The sequence below is a fragment of the Emys orbicularis genome, chromosome 6, assembly GCF_028017835.1.
Source record: "Emys orbicularis isolate rEmyOrb1 chromosome 6, rEmyOrb1.hap1, whole genome shotgun sequence".
NCBI classification, from domain to species: domain Eukaryota; kingdom Metazoa; phylum Chordata; order Testudines; family Emydidae; genus Emys; species Emys orbicularis.
In genome coordinates, this window is record NC_088688.1 from 123988163 (window position 1) to 124009288 (window position 21126).

General features: G+C 48.5%; 1 protein-coding gene across 1 annotated transcript in view; it reads right to left on the reverse strand.

Annotated features, from left to right (window-relative positions):
• The window catches only part of SHB (SH2 domain containing adaptor protein B), a 135069-nt gene that overhangs the window by 79923 nt on the left and 34020 nt on the right, over positions 1-21126 (reverse strand). Inside the window, exon 2 of the mRNA XM_065406819.1 lies at positions 15458-15575. Within this exon, the coding sequence (XP_065262891.1) occupies positions 15458-15575 (118 nt within the window). The remainder of the gene's footprint in view (positions 1-15457; positions 15576-21126) is intronic.

Consider the following 21126-nt stretch of genomic DNA (forward strand, 5'->3'; position numbering starts at 1 on the left):
GACCTGTAACTGAAGCTTCTTCAGAGGTGTGGTCCCTCTCTGTATTCCACTGTGGGTTCTGCATGCTCCCCATGCGCCCAAAGCCGGGGAATTTGAAAGTAGCGTCTATTGGTCTGTGCCCACGCCGTGACGGCCTCATGCCTCCATCCAAGGGGATAAAGGGCAGGGCGGACTGGCCACCTTTCCAGTTCCTTCTCCACTGCGAATCAGACACGCTCCAAAGCAGGGCGGGTAGCAGAATACAGAGAGGGACCAAGCAGCTCAGAGAGCCTCCAGTTACAGGTCAGTAACTTCCTTTTCTTCTTCAAGAGATGGTCACTATTGTATGCCATTCTGGGTGACTAACAAGTAGCACTTCGGTAGGAGGCGGGTGTGAGGATGTAGAGTCGAGCAGAGACGTCCTGCATCTGAGCCTCACAAAAGCATGAGAAGCTCCACATGGCCTCTTTAGAGATATCCAGGAGGGGCTGATCTTGAAGTGATGCCATATTTCTTGCGCTCTTGTGGAATGAGCTCTCACCCCATGGTAGGGTGGCAGAGGGTGGGTTGATAGAGTAGAATGCAGCCAGAGATCCATTTGGAGATTCTCTGAGTGGAGATGGTGTGGCCCCTAATTCCTTCTGCTATAGCGACGAGCAGTCTCAGGGATTTCCTGACTGATTTTGTTCTTTGCAGGTAAAGGGCCAAGGCCTGTCAAACATCAAGGAAGAGGAGTCTTCTTTCTTCTGTGGAAGTGTGAGGTTTTGGGAAGAACACAGTTAAGTGAAATCGATTGGTTATGGTGAAATTCTGAAACTACTCTGGGGATGAATTTGAGGTGTAGACACAAAGAAACCTTATCCTTCTGGAATATAGAATAAGGAGGATCTGCCATCATCGTTGCATGCTCGCCAACCCATCCAGCTGAAGAAGTGATGGCTATAAGAAAAGTGACCTTCACGGAAGAAAAGAAAAAAAAGGGACATGGTGCGAGAAACTAAAGGTTCAAAGGGGGGCATTGTGAGCACTGAGAGAACAAGGTTCAGGTCCCACTGGGGAATAGCGGGGAGGCTCTGGACTAGGTCTTTCCAGAATCTGATTCTCAGTGGATGCATGAAAACCAAGTGGCCCTGAGAAAGTGGATGGTATGCACTGATTACCAGCAAGTGGACTCGCAAGGAGCTGATGGACAGGCCTGGATGTCTTCAGAGAGAGGATATAGTCCAACATGAAGGAATATCTGCAGTTTCTGGGAGAATGCTCCTTTGCTGTGCCCAAGAAGAAAAGCACTTTTATTTAGCTAGGTAACATCTTCTAGTAGAGTCCTTCCTACAATTAGAGAGGATGTTTCACGTGGCCATGGAGCATGAATGTTCTAAGGATGATGCCCATTCAAATACCAAGCCTGGAGGCGAAACGGATGTGGTGCTTGATCTTACCACTCCACTGGGTCAGGAGATGAGGAAACATTGGGAGGAGGATTGGTAGTCAGGGATGTCAAGCTAGAACTGTTTACAAAGTGAAATCTAATTCTTATTTTGTAGGCCGAAGCCAAAGCTACGGACAGTGCAGGTTCCGACCTGGATTGTGTGGTGGTGAGAAGAAACTGGAGACACGGTCAGTCTGCCCCACCCTTTTCCCCTCTCATACGGAGGCACAAGGTGAGCCCAGACACATGTGGGGACCAACAGACACTAGTTTCAAATTCTCTGGCTCCAAGCGCGTGATGAGCATGCATAACCACAGTGGAATACAGTGGGGACCATCACTCGAAGAAGAAAAGCACAGTATAATCATATAGAAAAAACAGTGCCAATTGCTGACTGAAAAACTCAACCTGCCACAAAAATTGTAAAGCGTTTCTCATTGTCTGTGTTTTGAGTGACACTTGCCACAACTAAGCATCAGTAAATTGCTGTCTGATATGCTCCATTTTGTATGAAGAGTATGCTCACCCCTCATTTTGACCCTGGCTACACTGGAAAGTTACAGGGTTAGAACTCATGTTAACTCACATGATGTTAAGTGCCCAGCATAGACAAGGGCACCATTTTGTCAGCTGCCTGTAATTTCACATCAGACACATGGTCTTTGTAGCTATAGTTAAAGAGAAGGGCAGGGTTTGCTTTGATGCAGCCCTGGAATCTTTTCAGTCATGTCTTACCTTGCATGCATACAAGGTAATAAAAAGGAAGGAATCCTGTTTTGTTAGCCTTCCCTTTCTATTTCACAACAGCGGGGGAAATAGTATAGTAAGACCTGCCTTCTCCAGCACACTTTTTTTCCCCTTTTTCAAACCATTTCCAAATGAAAGCTGTAGCCAGATTTCTAAAATGGAGCAAGGACCAACAAAAAAGCTGGGTCAGAAGGACTTTGTCCAATAGTTCTGAGCTGCTGTTTCTCCTCCGTCAATCCATGTCCCCAAACACATAATTGCTGAATCAGAGCGGGCATCTCCATGACATCTCTGCGGACATCTTTGAATGGCTTTCCAGACCTCACTTAGCCAGCGTGACTACTATACAGCCTATTTACAATGGCTATGTAATTCATAGAATCATAGAATCTCAGGATTGGAAGAGACCTCAGGAGGTCATCTAGTCCAATCCCCTGCTCAAAGCAGGACCAATTCCCAACTAAATTGCTGTCCTATAGGCAATTCATGCTATTCAGGAAGCTGTGATACAAATATTAGATATCCAAATGTCATCATTATCTCCCAGGGGCTTGATCCTTCCCACTGATTTCTGTGGGCTCTGGATCTGGCCCCGAAATGCTCTTTAAGTCTGGCCTCTATTCTAAAGGTGAGCATCTGAATTGATGAAGTTTGAAATGTGCCCCAAAATTTTGCTGCTTCTTCCCACAATCAAGGGTCAATCCTGCAGTCCTTACTCAGGACAGAGTCCCATTGGACTGAGCGGGAGATTAGCCCAAGTAAGGATTACAAGATTGGGCCCAAAATGTTTAAAATGTAGTGCCTGCTATCCACAGTTTAAGGGGCAACGTGGCTCTTCATTCTCCACCACGGGCAGCTATTTCCCTCTTCTCAGAGTCAGCTTCAGCTAGCAAGCATACCTCAAACTGATCTACTTCCAGCCACAGATAGCTGCTAATGTGAAGCGTCTATAGCAGGGGTCGGCAACCTTTCAGAAGTGGTGTGCCGAGTCTTCATTTATTCACTCTAATTTAAGGTTTCGCGTGCCAGTCATACATTTTAACGTTTTTAGAAGGTCTCTTTCTAGAAGTCTATAATATATAACTAAACTATTGTTGTATGTAAAGTAAATAAGGTTTTTAAAACGTTTAAGAAGCTTCATTTAAAATTAAATTAAAATGCAGAGCCCCCCGGATCGGTGGCCAGGACCCGGGCAGTGCGAGTGCCACTGAAAATCAGCTCGCGTGCCACCTTTGGCGCATGTGCCATAGGTTGCCTACCCTTGGTCTATAGATTACAGGTTTGTTTTGCTAGGTCCAATATCCTCCTTTCTGAATGTGTCTTCATGAAACAGACCTGGTCACAAACTACCACCAGTAAGGACTGAGACCTAATAAAGAGGAAAGTAATTACACCCTATCATTTCTTCTTTACCAGCAGCAGCGACGTGCCAGAAACAACCTGCCTAAAAGGATTAAGTATTTTGCAAGGACTGACTCACCGCAATCTGAAATGCCTACAGTCACTGCACTGCATGAAGTTACATGCTCAAACAAAAAACGTCCTCTGGAGTTACAAGGGGAACTGGCGTCCAGGGGTTGGTTTACAGTAGGTACAGGTCCATGGGAATGCTGCTTTCCCAGCACTCCCAACATTTTCAAGCTATCTGGCAGAGTGATCCTGCTAGTACTCCTAGCACGTCTCCATAGGGAGAGGGGACAGTAGCAGCACCAGTCCGAAGCTACAGTGATCTCAGTTAGTTTCATGATGTTGCCCCTGGGAGGTGGACGGCGGGGCATTTGGTGCTAGTGTGACAAGCAAGCAGTCTGCTTCTGCAGACAATACAAGTGAAGTACAGTAGAACCTTGGAGTTACGAACAACTTGGGAACGGGGTTGTTCGTAACTCTGAACAAAACATTACGGTTGTTCTTTAAAGGTTTACAACCAAACATTGGCTTAATACAGCTTTGAAACTTTACTATGCAGATGAAAAATGCTGCTTTTAACCTTCTTAATTTAAATGAAAGAAAGTTTCCTTACCTTGTCAAATCTTTATCTTGCCCTTTATTTTTTAGTAGTTTACGTTTAACATAGTACTGTACTGGATCTGCTTTTTTTTTTTTTTTAAATCTTTGGTCTCTGCTGCTGCCGGATTGCACACTTCCGGTTCCAAACGAGGTGTGTGGTTGACTGGTCAGTTTGTAATTCTGGTGTTCATAATTCTGAGGTTCTACTGAAGAAAAAAATGACTTAACCCCCTCTTCTGCCCCTGGACACACAACTTCCCCCCATCTACCAAGATCAGAGCTGAACAATCCCCCCTCATAACTGAGCTAGTTTAACTCTCCTACTGCTCTCCTTGCTCGGTGAAGCAGCGGGTACAGGGCTAGGGGGAGAGGACCAGACTGGGAAGGAAAGGGGAAATGCATAGAAAGGACAACTGAGGAAACATGGAGGGAGTTTCACAGCTGATCGAGAGGCAGGATGTTCATTGGGAATCAGATTTGCTCGGCGGGGGGGGAAAAGAGAAGGCGGCAGTCTGCGCTGGGAGGCAGGCAGCGCTGCACACTGCTCTTTAGTGACTCCCACTGGTCCAGTGAATTCACAGCAAGCACCAGGCTGTGAAGGGAGTCACGCCCCGCCACCTGCGGCCAGAGGGGACTTGAAGGAAGCACGAGAGAGCCGAGGATCCTGGGAGAAACCCCACCACCACCACAACTAGAAGTGAGATCTCACACAGACCTACCTACAGGATGAAAACAGACAAAGGAAACAGCAACAGTGAGAGCAGGGAGGGGAAGGCAGCTCACCTGGCAAGAAGAAGGAAGTGAACGAAACACACAGAAGGGGAGGTCCAGAAAAGGAAGAAAGGAAAGGGAAGTGCTTCGTTTTAGTAAGCCTAGGGGAGCAGTTCTTGGGGGTGATTTGAGCTCTCAGAATAGGTGACCAAAAGGCACTCAGCAGTCCCTTGAAAGTATCTTTGTGATGGGGGGCAGAGGGGAGGGGAGAGAGAAGGCAAACCACACCCTACACAGCAATTACATTCTCCACTCCATTATACAGGGCCACAAAGTGCTTAAAATATTACATAGCGAAATCACTCCACCCCCCAAACAGCAGCCTTGAGTGAGGTGTGCCAGCATGTCTCTGCCAGCCACACCGGGCAGGGTAAGAGCAGAACAACGTATGGCAACAAAGCCAGTGGTGGGAAGAAAATACTAATTTCCCAGGTTTTCTTTCAGGCTGGTCACTTGGGCTAAGCTTTCCCACTATCCCAAACAGCCTCCTGGATGTCAAGTAACCCCAAGTGCTCAGGGCTGCATTCGGCGAGCCCCAGGGCCCTGCTGGGGCACCTCGTGGGTCCGGACTCAGAGGGGTGTGTGCCTCCAGCTGCATCAGCCCCACTTCCTGCAGGCGCTGTCGAGACCCATCCCTGCTTAGCTAGGAGATTCAGCTCCTTGCGCTCGCTCTTGTTGGCTTTGGGCACCCAGAGTGACTGATGTGTCGGAGGCAGGTTTGGACACTGGACGGACTTCCTGCCTTGCTGAACTTTGACTCCCTGCCTATCCCTGTTCCTAGGCTAGCGAGCTTCTCACGGGCAACAGGGCCAAGCTTTTCCTGAGCTGAAGAGAGACGTACAGTAGGTGTTGTACTAGGATGTCTGTTTTGAGTCCCCTAAGCTGGAAGTGCCTGTTGCAGTACCGCACTTTCCAATCCAGGCAAATAACGTTACAGGCCACAGTATGGGAAGCCATTGGCTATGCCGAGACTCTCCCATCCACAAGGAATTTTGCAGAAGGCTGAAACAAAGGAATCGCTTTTCTAGAAGCCCACTCTGTGTTGTGGCCGTGCTTAGGAGCCCTAGGCATGGACCGGGACCCACTGCGCTAGGCTCTGTACAAACCTGGCGGCAGCACAGATCACAGAATGCTAGATGTGCATCCAGAGCACCATGCAATGCAGAACCCTCCAGCATTAGCTTCCCTGTCCACAGTGTCACTGGCCACTCTGTGCCCTCTGTACTAATGGCAAAGCTCTCATTCCAGGTGGCAAGGGCGGCCCCCGGGATTAGCACCGTCCTGCCCCTGCTCGGACTTTAATGCCCGGAATTCCGGGGAGAAACAGAAGTTCCCCAGGAGGCAGCTCTCCTTTCATACTTCTTCCAATTTCTAGTTTGGAGGAGAAAATTAGCGGAAAGGCCAAATGAAAAGCTGCCAGCCCTCAGGACTAACAGCAATTCAAACCAGCGCCCTGAATCGCTGCTTCACACCTCCTCCGTGCGCCCGGGCTCCTGCTTTGCCAATCTTCCGCAGCAACACCTACCTGCAGGGTCTGGCTGCCCAGACAGACGGGCTCCTGGCTGATCACACAAACAGCAAGGGCAGACACAACGGAGAAGTGCGGAGCATATGAAGGGAATCCCTGGCTGTCAGAGTTTTGAGTAAGATGACAGAGTGGGTGCTGAATCGAAAAGGTTCGGATCTGGCCTGAGAAGTGAGAGGAAAGCCCAGCATGTCCTGCCGCAGGAGAGGGGTGGGTTGCAGAACCGCCATAGCTCAACACAATGTGCTTCACAATACTGCAGGAGAGGACAGTCGGAACAGTACTCAACGGACTGGCAAATGGGAAGTCAGCAGCCTGCCAAAAGGTTTATCGAGCTCTTTGGAGCAGAGTGTGTCCCCCCTTTGCTCCTGGCACAGCGGGGCCCAGGCCGATGACCAGGGCTCCGCAGCACCACGGCAATACACGTGATAAAAGTATCACGTTTCCTGAGTACTGGGGAGGAGGGTGGGATCTGCGTGGAAGGGACCCTGTTGTACCTCAAAGGGTTAATCCACCCCCCTTGCTCTTCCCTTGAGGGCGTGCGTCGGGGGGGGGGGGGGGGGGGGAGGGGAGAAGAATGTCTGTCCCCACATCCCGCACCCGTCACATGCCACCATCCCACGCAACATCCCTATGGCTCCGCTCCCCTCTGCTTTAGAAGACACAAATGCGTGGAACCGGGTGTAAGTTTAGTACGAAGAGACATCCTTTGTTTATTAACAATCCTAGCTCTTAAGGCAAGAGGGACCATCAGGATCACCTGGTCTGGCCTCTTGCACAGCACAGGCCAGCCGCCAGAAAAATTCCCCTACTGAGGCCTGCATCAGGCCCAGCACGTCTGCCTGCGCCAGCTCTTCTCTTTCAGAAAGAGTCAGCCACTTCTGACATGGAGGCTGCTTGGTGCTGGAGAACTCACCCCGTGACCTGGGAAGCCGTGTCAATGGTTAATTACCATCTCACTAATTTAAAAAATTGCACCTTAGTTCCAGTTTGATCAGATGACACGTGGGAAAAGCGTGATACATTCTGGATACAGCGCACACCATGCTCATTAGCATTCTAAGGGCTGACAGAACACACTTTGGAAATGAAGTAACATCAGATAGAGAGACTGCTTGTAGTAAAAATAAAAGCATTTTTATTAACTATGGTTTTACATATTCTTAAAGCTAGACCACAGCTGTATTAAGAGATATTGAGAAGAATGGGAAAGTATATGGCTTAACTAGGAAAGGCTGAATGCCAGAGTGAAACCGAAGCAGAAGCGGACTGAAACCTTTCTAGAGAAGGAACATGTCTGGGCATAGGACAGTGCTGCATTTTACATACAGCCAAATGGGATTTTTTTTAAATACATGCAGCACGTGAAAAATGACCACAACTTGGCCTCTGTGCAACCTTGAAACAACAGCCACGCATTATGCATATTGGAGTCATTCTGCAAGCTGAAAGACATACAGATTATATTAATGGCATCGCAGAGAACTCAGCTTGTGTAATTTGAAATGGGCTTTGGGGGAGGTGGAGAATACCCTTCCCACAGATGTGTTTGAAAATACTGAACTCCCGGCACAATCTGATCCTTTCCAAAGGCCAAAACAGTTGTTTTTCAGCACTAGATTCTGGGAATAAGTCATCTCTGGCTGGGATGTTGATTACCCAGCCTCTGGAGAGGGGGTGAAGTGCACTGCAGACAGTAGTCACCCCAAGCCTTCTTTCACTTGGGGGGTTGAATTTTAACAAGGGGACCAGGACAGCACTGGATCAGACAAAGCTGTGGGATGGTGTGATGTGCAAACACCATTAATGGCACACATGCCCAATGCCCTTCTCTGTCGGCAGTGCAAGCCCCAGTACCCTCTACTTTGCCAGCTGATGTTTGGAGGGATGGGGATTCATTTTTGTTCTTTCAGGATAGCATGAATTTTACAGACATTTTGCAGTGCAGTTCGGTTTGGGACATGTAATCTTTGATTGGGTCTAAATTTATCATCTTTCAAACTGATCTTTGTTTAATCAATTATGTGTCATCTTGAGCCCCTGCTAATTGAAATCAGGAGTTGAAATAGAGACTAATTTAATTTGGCGCTCAAAAAAAATACCGTCACAACAGACGTAACTGGACAAAGTCTCAGAGTGGATTAGATTAACAGTGTAATTAGCGTTCACTTATCCCTCTGATAAGGTGACACACACGTTCCTCTGCATGCTGTCCTTGTATAACTGCATTAACACACTGTCCGAGTCACGGTCCACACTTGGACCCTCTCCTCTGGGCTCTGTAAGAGTCCTGCTTTGTCCAGTGTCGCGAGCAGTCTGTGGAGTATATTGCTTCACTCAGCTGCGAGAGATGGGTCACCCAGCCGGAGGGCTCTGCTCACTGCTCCCGGGGGCCCAGCTGCACAGAAGGAGATGCACTGCCTCGGAAGAGTCATCAGGAGGCACGGCACTGCTCAGGTGCCTCCGAAGTGCTGGGGAGCAGGAGGAGGGGACCGCACAGAATGGGCTTTGCTGCAGTTTTCAGAAAAAGCATGGCCCAGCCAAGCACAGCCATCCCCAGCTGCAGGGGAACAGCAGTCCCCCCAAACCCTTCCCCATCTCCCGCTCGGCCCAGAGCGCCCGCCCCAAGAGGGGTGATACTCGGTGCTAAGAGCCCAGGTGCTGACAGTAGGTGTACAGTTATAAAAGCAAGTTAGCACCCATCTCCTAGGTCTCTTCCAACAACGATACCCAGGCCCGACAGATCCATTCAGCCACCTGCCCTGCAAGGACACACAAGCCACCAATTCCTGCCACCGGGTAGCCCTTCGGGACACGCACAGAACCTGGTGGATGAGACGCCGGGCTGCCCTCAGACAGCCCCAGCACAGATCAGTGAAACCGCCGAGACCGGGGTGAGTCTCACAGCTGCTACCCAGACCGACAGCAATCACGTCCCGTTACACTCTGCTGCCTCTTGGCAAAGCTCTGAGCAGCCGGCGGCGCTGGGCCGGCACGTGGGAGAAAAGCGAGGCTGGGAGAGGTAAAGCAGTAGAGATGCCCCACTCTCAACAGCTAGAAGAGCTGGCCAGGGGCCCAGCAGCAGGGAGCCCCTTTCCTTGCCCAGAAGAGCACAGATCCTTCCTCCCTCCACCTCTCCCCAGCCAGAAAGAAGGTCCTTAGATGGTTGTGGGGTGAAGGAGGACAGAGGTGGCATTCTGCCTGCTGGCAGCCAGTGGTTACACGGGGATTGGGGAAAGCTTCAGCACGCACTGGACATCTACTACCCAGAATCGGACATGACCCATGGAGCCCTGAGCAGCGCCTGGGGACAGCAGCCTAGCAGCAATCCCAGTAGCTGCCTCTTTTCCAAACAGCAGGGGCCAGACACCACGTTTCTGACTCGCATTCCTCCCCCCAGTCCTTCCTACTGGGCTCTGGCTAGGGGGCGTCCTGCAGCCGTGACAATACCAAGATGCTGGGCTCTCCTTATAAAGCTGCCTTCCCGCGCTCTGCTGAGGACCGAATGGGACAAACTGACTGAGCAACTTTTACCAACATGTTCTGCCAGAAACTGGAACCCCCCCACACTTCTTTAACTGGAATTACTTAGCCCTGATCCTGCAAAATCTGCTGCACCCGGCAAGGTCACGGCTTCAAGCAAGTCACTGGCAGAATTTGAGCCTTTCAACACTTTTTATTGCATTGTGAAGCTTTCCATTTTGAGCCATACACAGTCCTAGCCAAGTTCAGAGACGGACTGTGCCCGGCCCTTATGCAGGAGCACAGGGAACTCCCCCTTACACCCCGTCCCTTGCATGCCCTGCTAAGAGTCAGGCACAACTGCAGTCCCTACTCAAGAGGGTGCAAGGGCTGGTCCCTGTGTAGTGGTATGAGGATGCCCAGCACCTCAAAAAGGGGTCGAGAGGCAGCCATCCTGCTACCTTTCCCTCCCTCCATCTTCCTCCCTGCCAGCCTGAAGGGCAGATCTGCCCCTGGAAGAGAGGGCTGTACCCCAGGAAGGAATGTAGAGCAGATGCACTCCCTCCTACACATCAAAAAGCTCCATAGAGCAGACCAGATCCCACTGCTCCTCTGGACTGCTGCACCTCACAGTGATCCCAGCACACAGCTAGCTGGCCCTTCGTTTCTGAGGACTACGTTGTGCCTTTATGGATCTTCTCTTTAGAAGCTGTTCACCGACACTAATACCACGTCATAGCTGCCACAGACCAAACGCACTCCAAATGCCAACCATTAGCAACAGACATCATAATCTGACGTCTGGACTTTTAGTAACTGCAGTGTAATTCTTCCCTTTTATGAAGCTACCTTCCCCGAAGTATTCGACACAGATCCCACGACACTGCCTGAGCCAACATCTTATTGTGAGTGTCCATGAAATGCATTAGAAGGGTCTTCAAAGTAAAGCACTGTATCCATTAAACAGCACATCCCTGGGGAAGTGAAAGCCAATCTAGAGTAAGTAAAGGGCATAAATGTAAAACGAGCAAGATCACTGAATGTATTTAGGGCCTAGCTGCCCAAGAAAGTCTTTGTTCAGTCTTAACCACAGATCGGACCATAAAATGACAAATGAAGAATCAATTATATTGTTCTGTCCTGCTGGTTTAACACGTTAAATGATCCTATCAAGGCTATTGCCTACCCACTTGTGACATAATTAAACAGCAGGCTCACTCCTCAAGAATAAAGGAAGACAATGTTGGGGTTTTATTAAACTTTGCTTTATCCCTGGCTATGGAAAGGAATACAATTATGCCTTAGATAACAAATCTACCCAATTTATTCATCCAAAACATGCAGTGCCTACAGCTTCAATGGCCAAAGGCTGAATTTTTGGTTGAAATCTCAGGCAAACATGGACGTGAAATGTTTTTCAAATATAACCAAAATGAATCATGTGAGACTAACAGAGAAAATGGTGATTTGCCAAGAAGAAAAGTAGCTAATGGCCATGAGCAAGTCCACAGCTAACCTTTGCACAGCAATTCTGAACGAAGGCAGTAACGCAGTTTCCTTTTAAAGTCTGACAAGTGGCTTATGTCCAAGGTATAATCAGAAAGAGAGGAGTAGTTTGGAGCGGAAGAACCATGGTGGTGTAGCTATAGGAAGCCCCAACTCCAAGGCAAACAGGGCAATACTTCAGCAAGGGAATATTTTAAAAGGTTTCCTCTCTAAAAACTAGTAAATATTTTTCATGGAAAATATCAGTTCTCCCTTTCGCCAAATTTCATCACTAAATTCAGTCCCTGAAGTGTGAAAATAGGGATCTCGATGCAACTGGAACTGTGGAGTCACCTCCAACATCTCACAAAACTTATTATTATTCATTTTACAGTGGTTCCGGGAGGCCCCAGTCAGGACCAGCGCCTCCCAGTGCTAGGTGCTGTAAAAATACCTATTACAAAATAAAGATTAGCTAGGCCACCACAAGGAACGGAGTCCAAAAAGTGGCTTAGGTTTCCTGAGGAACTGGGTAGCCAAGGTCCCACCCTAGAACATGGAAGAGAGACCACGGTTAGACTAAGAGTTCACAGGGCTCCAGGTCGGAAGAACATTCACTGAAGACAGCCCATAATCATTTCTCTCTGATCCAAGTGCCTGAGACAGAACATCAGTTGCTGCCAGGAGAACAAGCAAATTTGCTCCGTAACAGGAACATTTTGTTTTCCCCTGGCATCAGTCTTACAACTCAGACCACAAAGGGATTTTCTCCCCATTTACAGACTTTAGCATGAAGACCGAGCTAAACCGCCAGTCTGGCAAAGAATGCGCTTTTTGGGACACTATCTGGAAAGCAAGTGTTGAACCAGATGAGAGCTGTGTCTACACTGGACAGGGTGCTGGATCAGGCAAACCAGTGACTGCTAAGGTTCACTGTCTTATTTCATTGCTGTTGCAAATTAAGTGCTTGGAGGACTACACAGTACTGTAAGGGAAGTTTGCTTGTCTAAAAACAAGCTACATTTGTCAGGTACACGATCAAAGTTATTGTCACTAAAGAACGTAATCCTTCTCCTGCTTGAGCTCTGACTACTTAATACAATTGAAGCGGTTAGCTTATTTCTGACAGAAGGCTGGGACTCTGAGGGAAACTTATTTCTCCAGATATACGACTGAAAGAAAGACAGACTATTTAAGAACTGTGGCTCCATTCTGAGAAACTAAAGTTACAAGAAGTCTCTGCTCATTACTAACCCAAGTGTCTTCTCCTCCCTACCTTGAGCAGCATGAAACCCAAAGGTTTTAGGTCCCTGCCTGGCAAGGTGCTCTGTATGGATAGACCCGTGTGCCCACCAAGAGCCTTCCTTAACTTCAGCCAGCGTCCATGCACCTGGGGCCAGTTGCTGGACCGGTGCCTTGGTTAACAGTAGTTCGATACGGAGAAGTTAAGAGAACGGTTGGTCACCCACCTATCATTCACGGACATGGGAAACACACATAAGGTTAAGATTTCCGTTTCATCTGTTTTACATTGTTCAGAATCTTTTTATCCATGAATTTCCATCTTTTGTTTTGTTTTTTTTTAAGCAAGTAGTTTTGAAATATCTTTAAAGGCTGGGAAGGTAACTCGGATACTTGGGAGAAGTCCACGGATGTGTTTGGGAGAGAGAAAAAATAAATGGCAGGTTTTGCCTCAGTTTGCAGACTTCCGCTATCTGGTATCCATCAGGTTTTGAAACAAATCAGAGTACTTTTCTTTTTAAGCCAGTTCTCCGGATCAGCTGAAATCTCATTCATATCTGTCAATTGTAACATGCTCTTTTACCTGTCAGTCACCACAGCCAACCTAACCACTTCACGGAGGAATTCAACACTGAACATTTCACATACAACAACAAAGACTGGAGTAAGAATGTGCTCTTTAAACACGATAGGTTAGAGCAGTTGCATAACATCAGTAACAGATCCTTGCATGCCGACACAGGAATCCAAAACGAAATCTTTGAAAGCTTCCAACAAATGAGCCGTCTGGTTTTCCTCGAGCAATAAAGCACCAAGAAGCATAATGCTTAGATATTAAGGGACATAATCCAACTGCAGTCAAAGTAAGCGGAAAGGCTCCCACTGGCTGTCATAGGAGTTGAACCATGTCCTTAAGTAGTGGACAACAAATCAGTGGTCCAATCCTGAAAGGTGCTGGGCTACTCCTGTGAGACACTGAGCATCCTCTACTCCCACTGAATGTAATGGGACCTGAGAGTGCTCAGCACTCACTTTGCTTGATTGGACTCCTGATCATTTAACATCCTTGCAGTGCTCTAAACATCAACCTTATACCAATATATATGCACAGAACTGGCCTGCCAGTACATCCACTACATCGAATGCTATTTGGACCAAGACTACTGTAAAACGCGCTCTCTCATGAATTAGTAGCACATCCACACACACTCGTTGCCGGTTATCTCAGCTAATGCACTCTGCAACACGGATGTAACAGTCTTGTCCTTTTCACGGATTATTTAAAACACAGAGTTTCTATATAGGGCAATCATTTATATTTGTGAAGAAATGAAAACACTGTAAACATGAAAGGAAAAAAAAAATGTACAACCCCTCCCCCCCCATGATATTTAGACTGAAAATAAAAGACAATTTATTCAATAGCAGTTAAAGCAAGAAAGCATTCAACCCAATTCATCTAAAAAGCCTCTGAAGAAGATGGCTGAATAGATTTACAACAATAAAAACAAAAAGGGCCAATGACACCTTGATAGGACACTGAAAGCATTCTGCTTATAAACAATACAATCACAGGTGATTTTCTGCACCTCTCTTCAAGTGTGCTATTTAAAAAAATAGGAGTATGGGCATTTATACTAACACAGGACGGCTGCTTCGTATAGCTTTGGCTTCTCCTGCTGCTTAATCTCCCCAGATATGATAATCCTGCTTGGACCTCATCCAATGCCCACTGCGGAAATGAGAAGATCCCCATTGATTGCACTGGCATTGGATAGGGCCCTTTGTGACATTTGTTTAATGTCACGGTGAACTTGCTGTACAAGCCGGCATCTTAGCAACATGCCATAGGTCCCCATGCAAAAACCACTTAGATCAGAATTAAAGCTTCACCAGCCGGAGCCCAAGGATGTGTCTGTCTGTCTATGCTTTTATACTAAACTCAATGCCATGGTATCATGGGGGCATCCCAACAGCCACCAGGCATACCCGCCAAAGTCTCAGGCAGACAGCAGATTGTGAATTCAGGTGTTCATTTATCTACGTATGCTTCAGATTATCCAAATATCACAGGGAACAAGGATTTTATTCGGATAATCAGGAATTCAGGTAATCAAGAGGTCAGGAGCCACCCAGCAGGAGCATGCCCTCCCCTCCCACCAATGGCCAGGGCTTGCCTATTTGCACTAGTTAACCTAAAGTCGCTTTAGTTAAACAAGTTATGAAACTTGTGCGATTTCATATCGGGATAGTTAGACCAAGACTACTTTGTGTGTGGACACCCACCTGTAAATACACCTCTACCTCGATAGAACGCTGTCCTCGGGAGCCAAAAAGTCTTACCACGTTATAGGTGAAACCGCGTTATATCGAACTTGCTTTGATCCGCCGGAGTGCGCAGCCCCGCCCCCCCCGGAGCGCTGCTTTACCGCGTTATATCCGAATTCGTGTTATATTGGGTCACATTATATCGAGGTAGAAGTGTACACTGATCCAAGCTAACCTGATCTAAGCCCGTTTTGAACCACCATAAGAGCGCCCCACACAAAGCTGCACTGGCCTTGCCCGAGTTCTCTCCTGCAGGAAGCGCTGCAAATTGCAACCTTCCTTCACTCCCTTTATTCCTGAATGTCTTAAATGCAGTTTCAAAAAGCTACGTAAGACACAGTTTAATCTTCATACTTGCTCCGATGTGTTACGCAGCAGAAGGACCTTGGTTCACCTAGGTTGAAGACCAGGGCAGCCATGTGTAAGACACCCCATATCAAATATCGATCTCACGGACACCTGCCTAGTGCCCATGTTCTTACCGCTCATTATCCTCTGGGCTTCATAAGGTTCCATGTAGCCAGTGTTTTCTCCTTTCACCGCTTTGTTCAGCTCACTCTTGGCATCAAACGGATCAGAGTAGTCATCTGCTATCAAGACCTGAAATGAAGAAAATTACACTTTTATTGGAGGAGGGTTTTTTGTAATCTAAGACTCACAAGCTAAAACTAAGTGAAACTAAATCAGCAGCAAGTGCTGGAAGGGGTGACATCTGTACAGTGAAAGTGAGAACAAAAGCTTCACAAGAGGCCTTAGCCAACTCCTTTTAGCATTGGAAGTAAGGCCCCGATTCAGCAAAGCACTTAAACATCTGATTAACAGAAAGCACCTGCTTTAAGTGCTCTCCTCAAATCAAGGTGTAAGCGCTTGCATCTCCTCATTCAACCATGGACCTCTCACAAAAGCAGCTCTCCTCTGAGGAGTCTGACTCACACATCACCACACAGGGAATAATGGGACACTAGCAAATTAATGAGATCTGAACGCTTAGCACAACTGAATCCACCGCAGGACTCCAATTTATCACAATACCTTCTCAGAGCTTCCAGAAAGCCTCTCTCCTTGTCACACATTTTCAATACTTAAGATCATTTTGTGCGCTTTGTTAACTCTTGTGTATATTTACTCAGCTGTAAACCACAAAACTGCTAAAGTACCTTAAAATACTGTCAAGCTACTTCCTAGGAAAAACACACACGTCTTCTTCTCATTGCATTAAATAAAACCAAAGCATGGTTTAAGTCCTTGTTTCTAATTTTCCATTTAAAAAAAAAAAAAAAAGACCATGAGACCAAGCCCGTTCTTTGAGGCTGAGTTTCTCCACCTAACCCATACGTTTTATTCCTTATAAACACTGTAGAAGGCCACTCAATTTCCCGTCATAAATGCACGTGAAGTTAGATGGCAAGAAAGTAAACTGAAATTAAGCAAACGCAAGCGCCACCTCTTTCTTCCTTGATAGATAGGCGCAGGTGAAATTGGGTACTGTATTACCTGGGACGTGCTGCCTTTCCACTCATTCCCACCCCTTGCTGGCTGCCTGCAACTTAGCCATCTGCCAAACGGGGCTGGAGGCCGCGTCAGCCATTCAGCGGCGGGCACTTGGTGGCCACAGGGAGAGGGCAGGAGCCCACTGATTAATTAAAAGTCTACAGCACTGTAACTTTGCACAGCGCTTTACAGAGACAAGGGAAAAGGCCAAGCTGCCCCGAAGAGCTTCCCATCTACATCAGCCTGATGCTGAAAAGGGAGGTAGCGGACCAGAAAGGCACAGGGAAGGAAAGTCCAAGGATGAAGAACTAGAGAGAAGGCAAGCTGCATTGTACCACAGACACACTTGCATTCCCCAGTAACTTTGGCACTGGGAATAGGGCGAGGCGGAGCAGACACGGCACAGAACAACAGCAGAGAGTGAAGTGAGAATGGAGCCAGCGGCGAGTGAAAATGAATGCGCTTGGCACAACGTAAGCTGGATTTAAAGTTCCAGGCTTCAGACGCCACATGGGCGAAACCACCTAGGCAAGGGCGGAGTCAGAGACAGCAAGGGGATTGATGGGCAGGGACCGAGCCACACGCCAGCCCAGAGGGTGAGGGTGAGGAGTCTGAAGGGAGGGAGCCTGGGACGTGACAAAAAGACCAATTTTAGTTCCTGCCCACACTGGGCAGGGGCTGAGGAGGAGATGGTTACAGACAGTACTCCGCGCAAGCGCGCCATTGCAAACAGCTGCGTGAACTTCCCCATTTAATGTAAGGAGCCCCATTACAGCCAACGGGGCGCCTCATCTGCTTAAGCACTTTGCCGGATCAGGACCTGTGCATGAATCCAGCACAAGCACCCGCACTCCCGTTAGAGGTGGCCGATGGCAATTGGGTCGCCATCTTTTTTTCAAATTAGTCTTTGAGCATGGGAGGGCAGGAATCTAAGAGCTCGAGGAACCCCAAAGAATCCTCTGAGAGATCCTACCGAAAGCCCGACAGCCTAGCGATCATATGGGTTTGTTTTGTGTGTGTCTGTGTGCGCACACAGGGGGGAGGGGGACTAAAACATACACAATGCACGAATGCATATCGCTCCCATTGTTAAGAATCATGGCCTGAGTCTCTGCATGTCACACATGAGAGAGAGTCACTTACAATGAAGGAGTAGTCGCTATCTGACAGCACACACTATAAGCCAGGGTATTTGTTACTCATACTTAAAAAAAAAAAAGAGCATTTGCCTCATGTCATCCCTACAGGCACAAGTTAATTATTGCAATTCTAAATTACTTCTCTCGGCTGTTTTAAGTATAAACCTACGATGCCTGCTTTCCACATATAATTTAAAGATATTTGAGGGCCTGGGTAAACTGAAAACCACTAAGATGACAAGGAAAATCAGGAGGAGAAAGAGCAATCCTTTGTGTCACCTAACAATGAAATGAACGGCTTGTTATTGCAGATATAGTTAACTCAATGAAAAATGCTACATCTTCTGTAATGTATGCATGAGCTGTAATCAGCAGTGCTGTCAGAGCAGTGTCAGCGGCTGCGTGCGCTCAACACAAAGACAACAATGTGCATCATGCAGCAGTAATTCCTCGCAGTAACAAGGGCATATTTATCTGTAAAAGCCCTACAGCTGAAACACCATCCATTTACTTTCCCGGATACCGCTTTGTCAAGAGCTGATGGATAGTATCTTGGGCTCCCTGCTGGTCCCCTATTCCAGATACTGACACTGTAATAGCTACCTTTCTTTAAAATAACTGCACTAAAATGACATGAAACAGAAAAATAGCCTCACAAGGACAACGTGCTTTATTTGCTATTTCTTCTTCTCTATTTGCCGAAAAGCATTAAGGGAAAAATTAGACATATAATGCTGTCCAACAGCAGAATGTCAAATGTTGATTTGGTTTAAAAGCAAGACGGTAACATATTCAAGTGCTCCAGGTACCAGACACCACCAGAGGGACTGAAATGATGAACCTGCTTTATAGGAGGAGACCTAATCAAAGATGCAGCAAACAAACAGATCTGAACGTACGGAGCCTTATTCCCATGTGTATCCTTGCAGAGATTCACACAGGAACACGGGCCCGTGTATGTGGATCTGTCGGCAGGATCAAGCTCATGATTTGTTAACAGTTCTGTCTCCAGCATCCTGCAAGCACGGGAAACCCCCGTAAGAGATCCGTGGACTCCCCCCCCCCCCCCCCCCAAGCGGAAAAATGATTATGTCGTCCGGATGGTGGAAGTGCTGGGCTATTCATCATAATCTAGAAATCAATACGTGAAATAAAACATGGCGTATAAAATGTGTAAATGCAGAGGGCTGCAGAAGTAACAAGCTAATGCAGTGTTCGCTTGGACAGACACAGGGACCAGCTCTTTCTAAAATGCTGCATCCGTATTTTCTAATTAAAATTAGATCTCTAGCTCCGTGCTGTCAGAGAGCCCCCAGCTGCCTGCATTACTATTTCAGTTTAAATTAGAATTTACAAATTCTCAGCCTAGATAAAGCAGCTGGCCTATGCTGACATATGGTTTCTTTTATACTTGCTGACAGTTGCAAATCCTCACAGTTTCTAAGAAGTTTAGAGATTTTTTTAAAGCAGTTCGTTAAAGCCCTACGTTGCTTTTATTTGGATCCTTTTCCAGATTAAGGCCAAAAGGAGAAGAATTCTCTAACACTTCCAAATGCTTAATTATTTTTGCATAAATGCATTTAAGTAATTTATATAGCACACCTATCAGATCCCCTCCCCCACCACCATTGTCATGGAAACAACATCAACAACAGGAGCCGTTTGCATTGGGATAGCATCTAGCAGCGCCAGACAGTTGCCGGCCCCCCACTGTGCTAGCCACTGTGCACATAATGGCCATTGCCAGCAGACCGGATACTGGGCTAGATGGACCTTTGGTCTGACCCAGTGTGGCCGTTCTTATGTTCTAAATAGGGTGACCAGACGTCCCGATATTATGGGGACAGTCCCGATTTTAGGGGACTTGTCCCGCGTCCCGACCTTACATTGGTCGGGACGCCCTTTGTCCCGATATTGGGGACTGTCCGCGCTGCCGCTCACCTCTTCCTGGGGCAGCTCCCAGCACCTGCCCACCGGCAGGAGCGTTGCGTGCTGCAGGGGCAGGGCTTGCAGGCGCTGGGAGCGGGCAGAGAGCCCTCCGCCCCCCCGACCCGACCCGCGACCCTAGGAGCCAGAGGGACCAGCTTGCCGGATGCTTCCCGGGATGGAAGCCACCCCAGGTGAGCACCGCCGGGACTCCCCACCTCGCCCCCTGGCAGGTCCCTCTGGCTCTTAGGGTGGGGGGGGGCTCTGCGTGCTGCCGGCGCCTGCAAGCCCCGCTCCATGGCTCCGGCAGCTCCCATTGGCGCTTTTCCCGGCCAATGGGAGCCACGGAGCTCGTGCTTGTGGCGGGCACAGCATGTGGAGAGCCTGGAGACTCCCCTCGCCGCTCTCACCCTAGGAGCCAGAGACCTCCCAGCAGGGCTGGTGAGTGCGGCCAGGGAAGGGGGCAGGGTGTGATGGAGTGAGTGTCTGGGAGGCGTGTGGGGGGCGCTGGGCTGGGAGGAGGTTTGGGTGTTTTGGGGTGCTAGACAGTGGAGACCTGTTGGGGGGTGCTGGGCAGTGGGGGAGATCTGTGTGTGTCAGGGTACTGGGCAGTGCGGGTCTGCGTGGGACATTGTGTAGTTGTGGAGGTGGGGCTCTGAGGAAGGGCACTGGGAGGGAGGAAGGAAGGGAGGGAGGGAAAATCTGTGTATTGGGAAACTGGTGAGTGGGGTTCTGTGTGGGGTGCTGGGCAGCTGTGGGCAGGGGTCGCTGGGTGGGGTGTGTGCGCACAGCACTGTACATTTGTGGTGGAAGGGCTGTAGGGGGGGCTCTGGGCACAGTGGATCCAGGGGGCATTGGGCAGGGGAGCTGTGTGGCCCAGCATGGGCCCACCGCCAACAGGAAGGGGCACACTGGTAGCACAGGGCCAGGCGGACCAGTGTGCCTCTGGCTCCGGTCGGGGCTGTGCACCTGTCTGTCTGTCTGTCCCCGTCGTCCCCCCCCCCCCCCCCGCTCGCCCAATGTGTCCTGATATTTCACTCGTGATCTGATCACCCTAGTGCTAAAAAATGCTTCTTGCCCCAGGCAGCGTAAGTAACTTTCCCTCCCTGCCCATCACACGCCTCCAGACCCTCCTCAGGGGGTGGGTTGACTGAGGGACAGCCCGAGAGGGTAAGCTCTGTAGCATGGCCAACTAGATCCCAGAGTCAGCATCCTGCCCTGCCAGTAGTCTCTTGACACAAAATCTAGGGGCCCATCAGCCCTAGCATACAAGCAGATCTCCACTAAGAGAAGGCAGACCCAGCTACAAGGCCACCCCCTCCATTTAAAGCTGAAACCAGAAGATAGGCATTGCTATCTGAAGCAAACTGGAAGCCAGTGCGGACTGCAGGCCACAGGTGTCAGATACTGCATGCATAAACCACTAAGAAAGCGAACAGCTGCACTCAGGACCAGCTGCAGTTTCCCTCCAATCTAAAGGGATAGGGAGCTGGACACAGCCCTTTCCATAGTAGCAACCACAGTCCCCTGACTAACCACTGCCATCTGAACCTCCAGAGGCAGCGGAGGAGTCAAACAAACCCCTGAACTGGAAG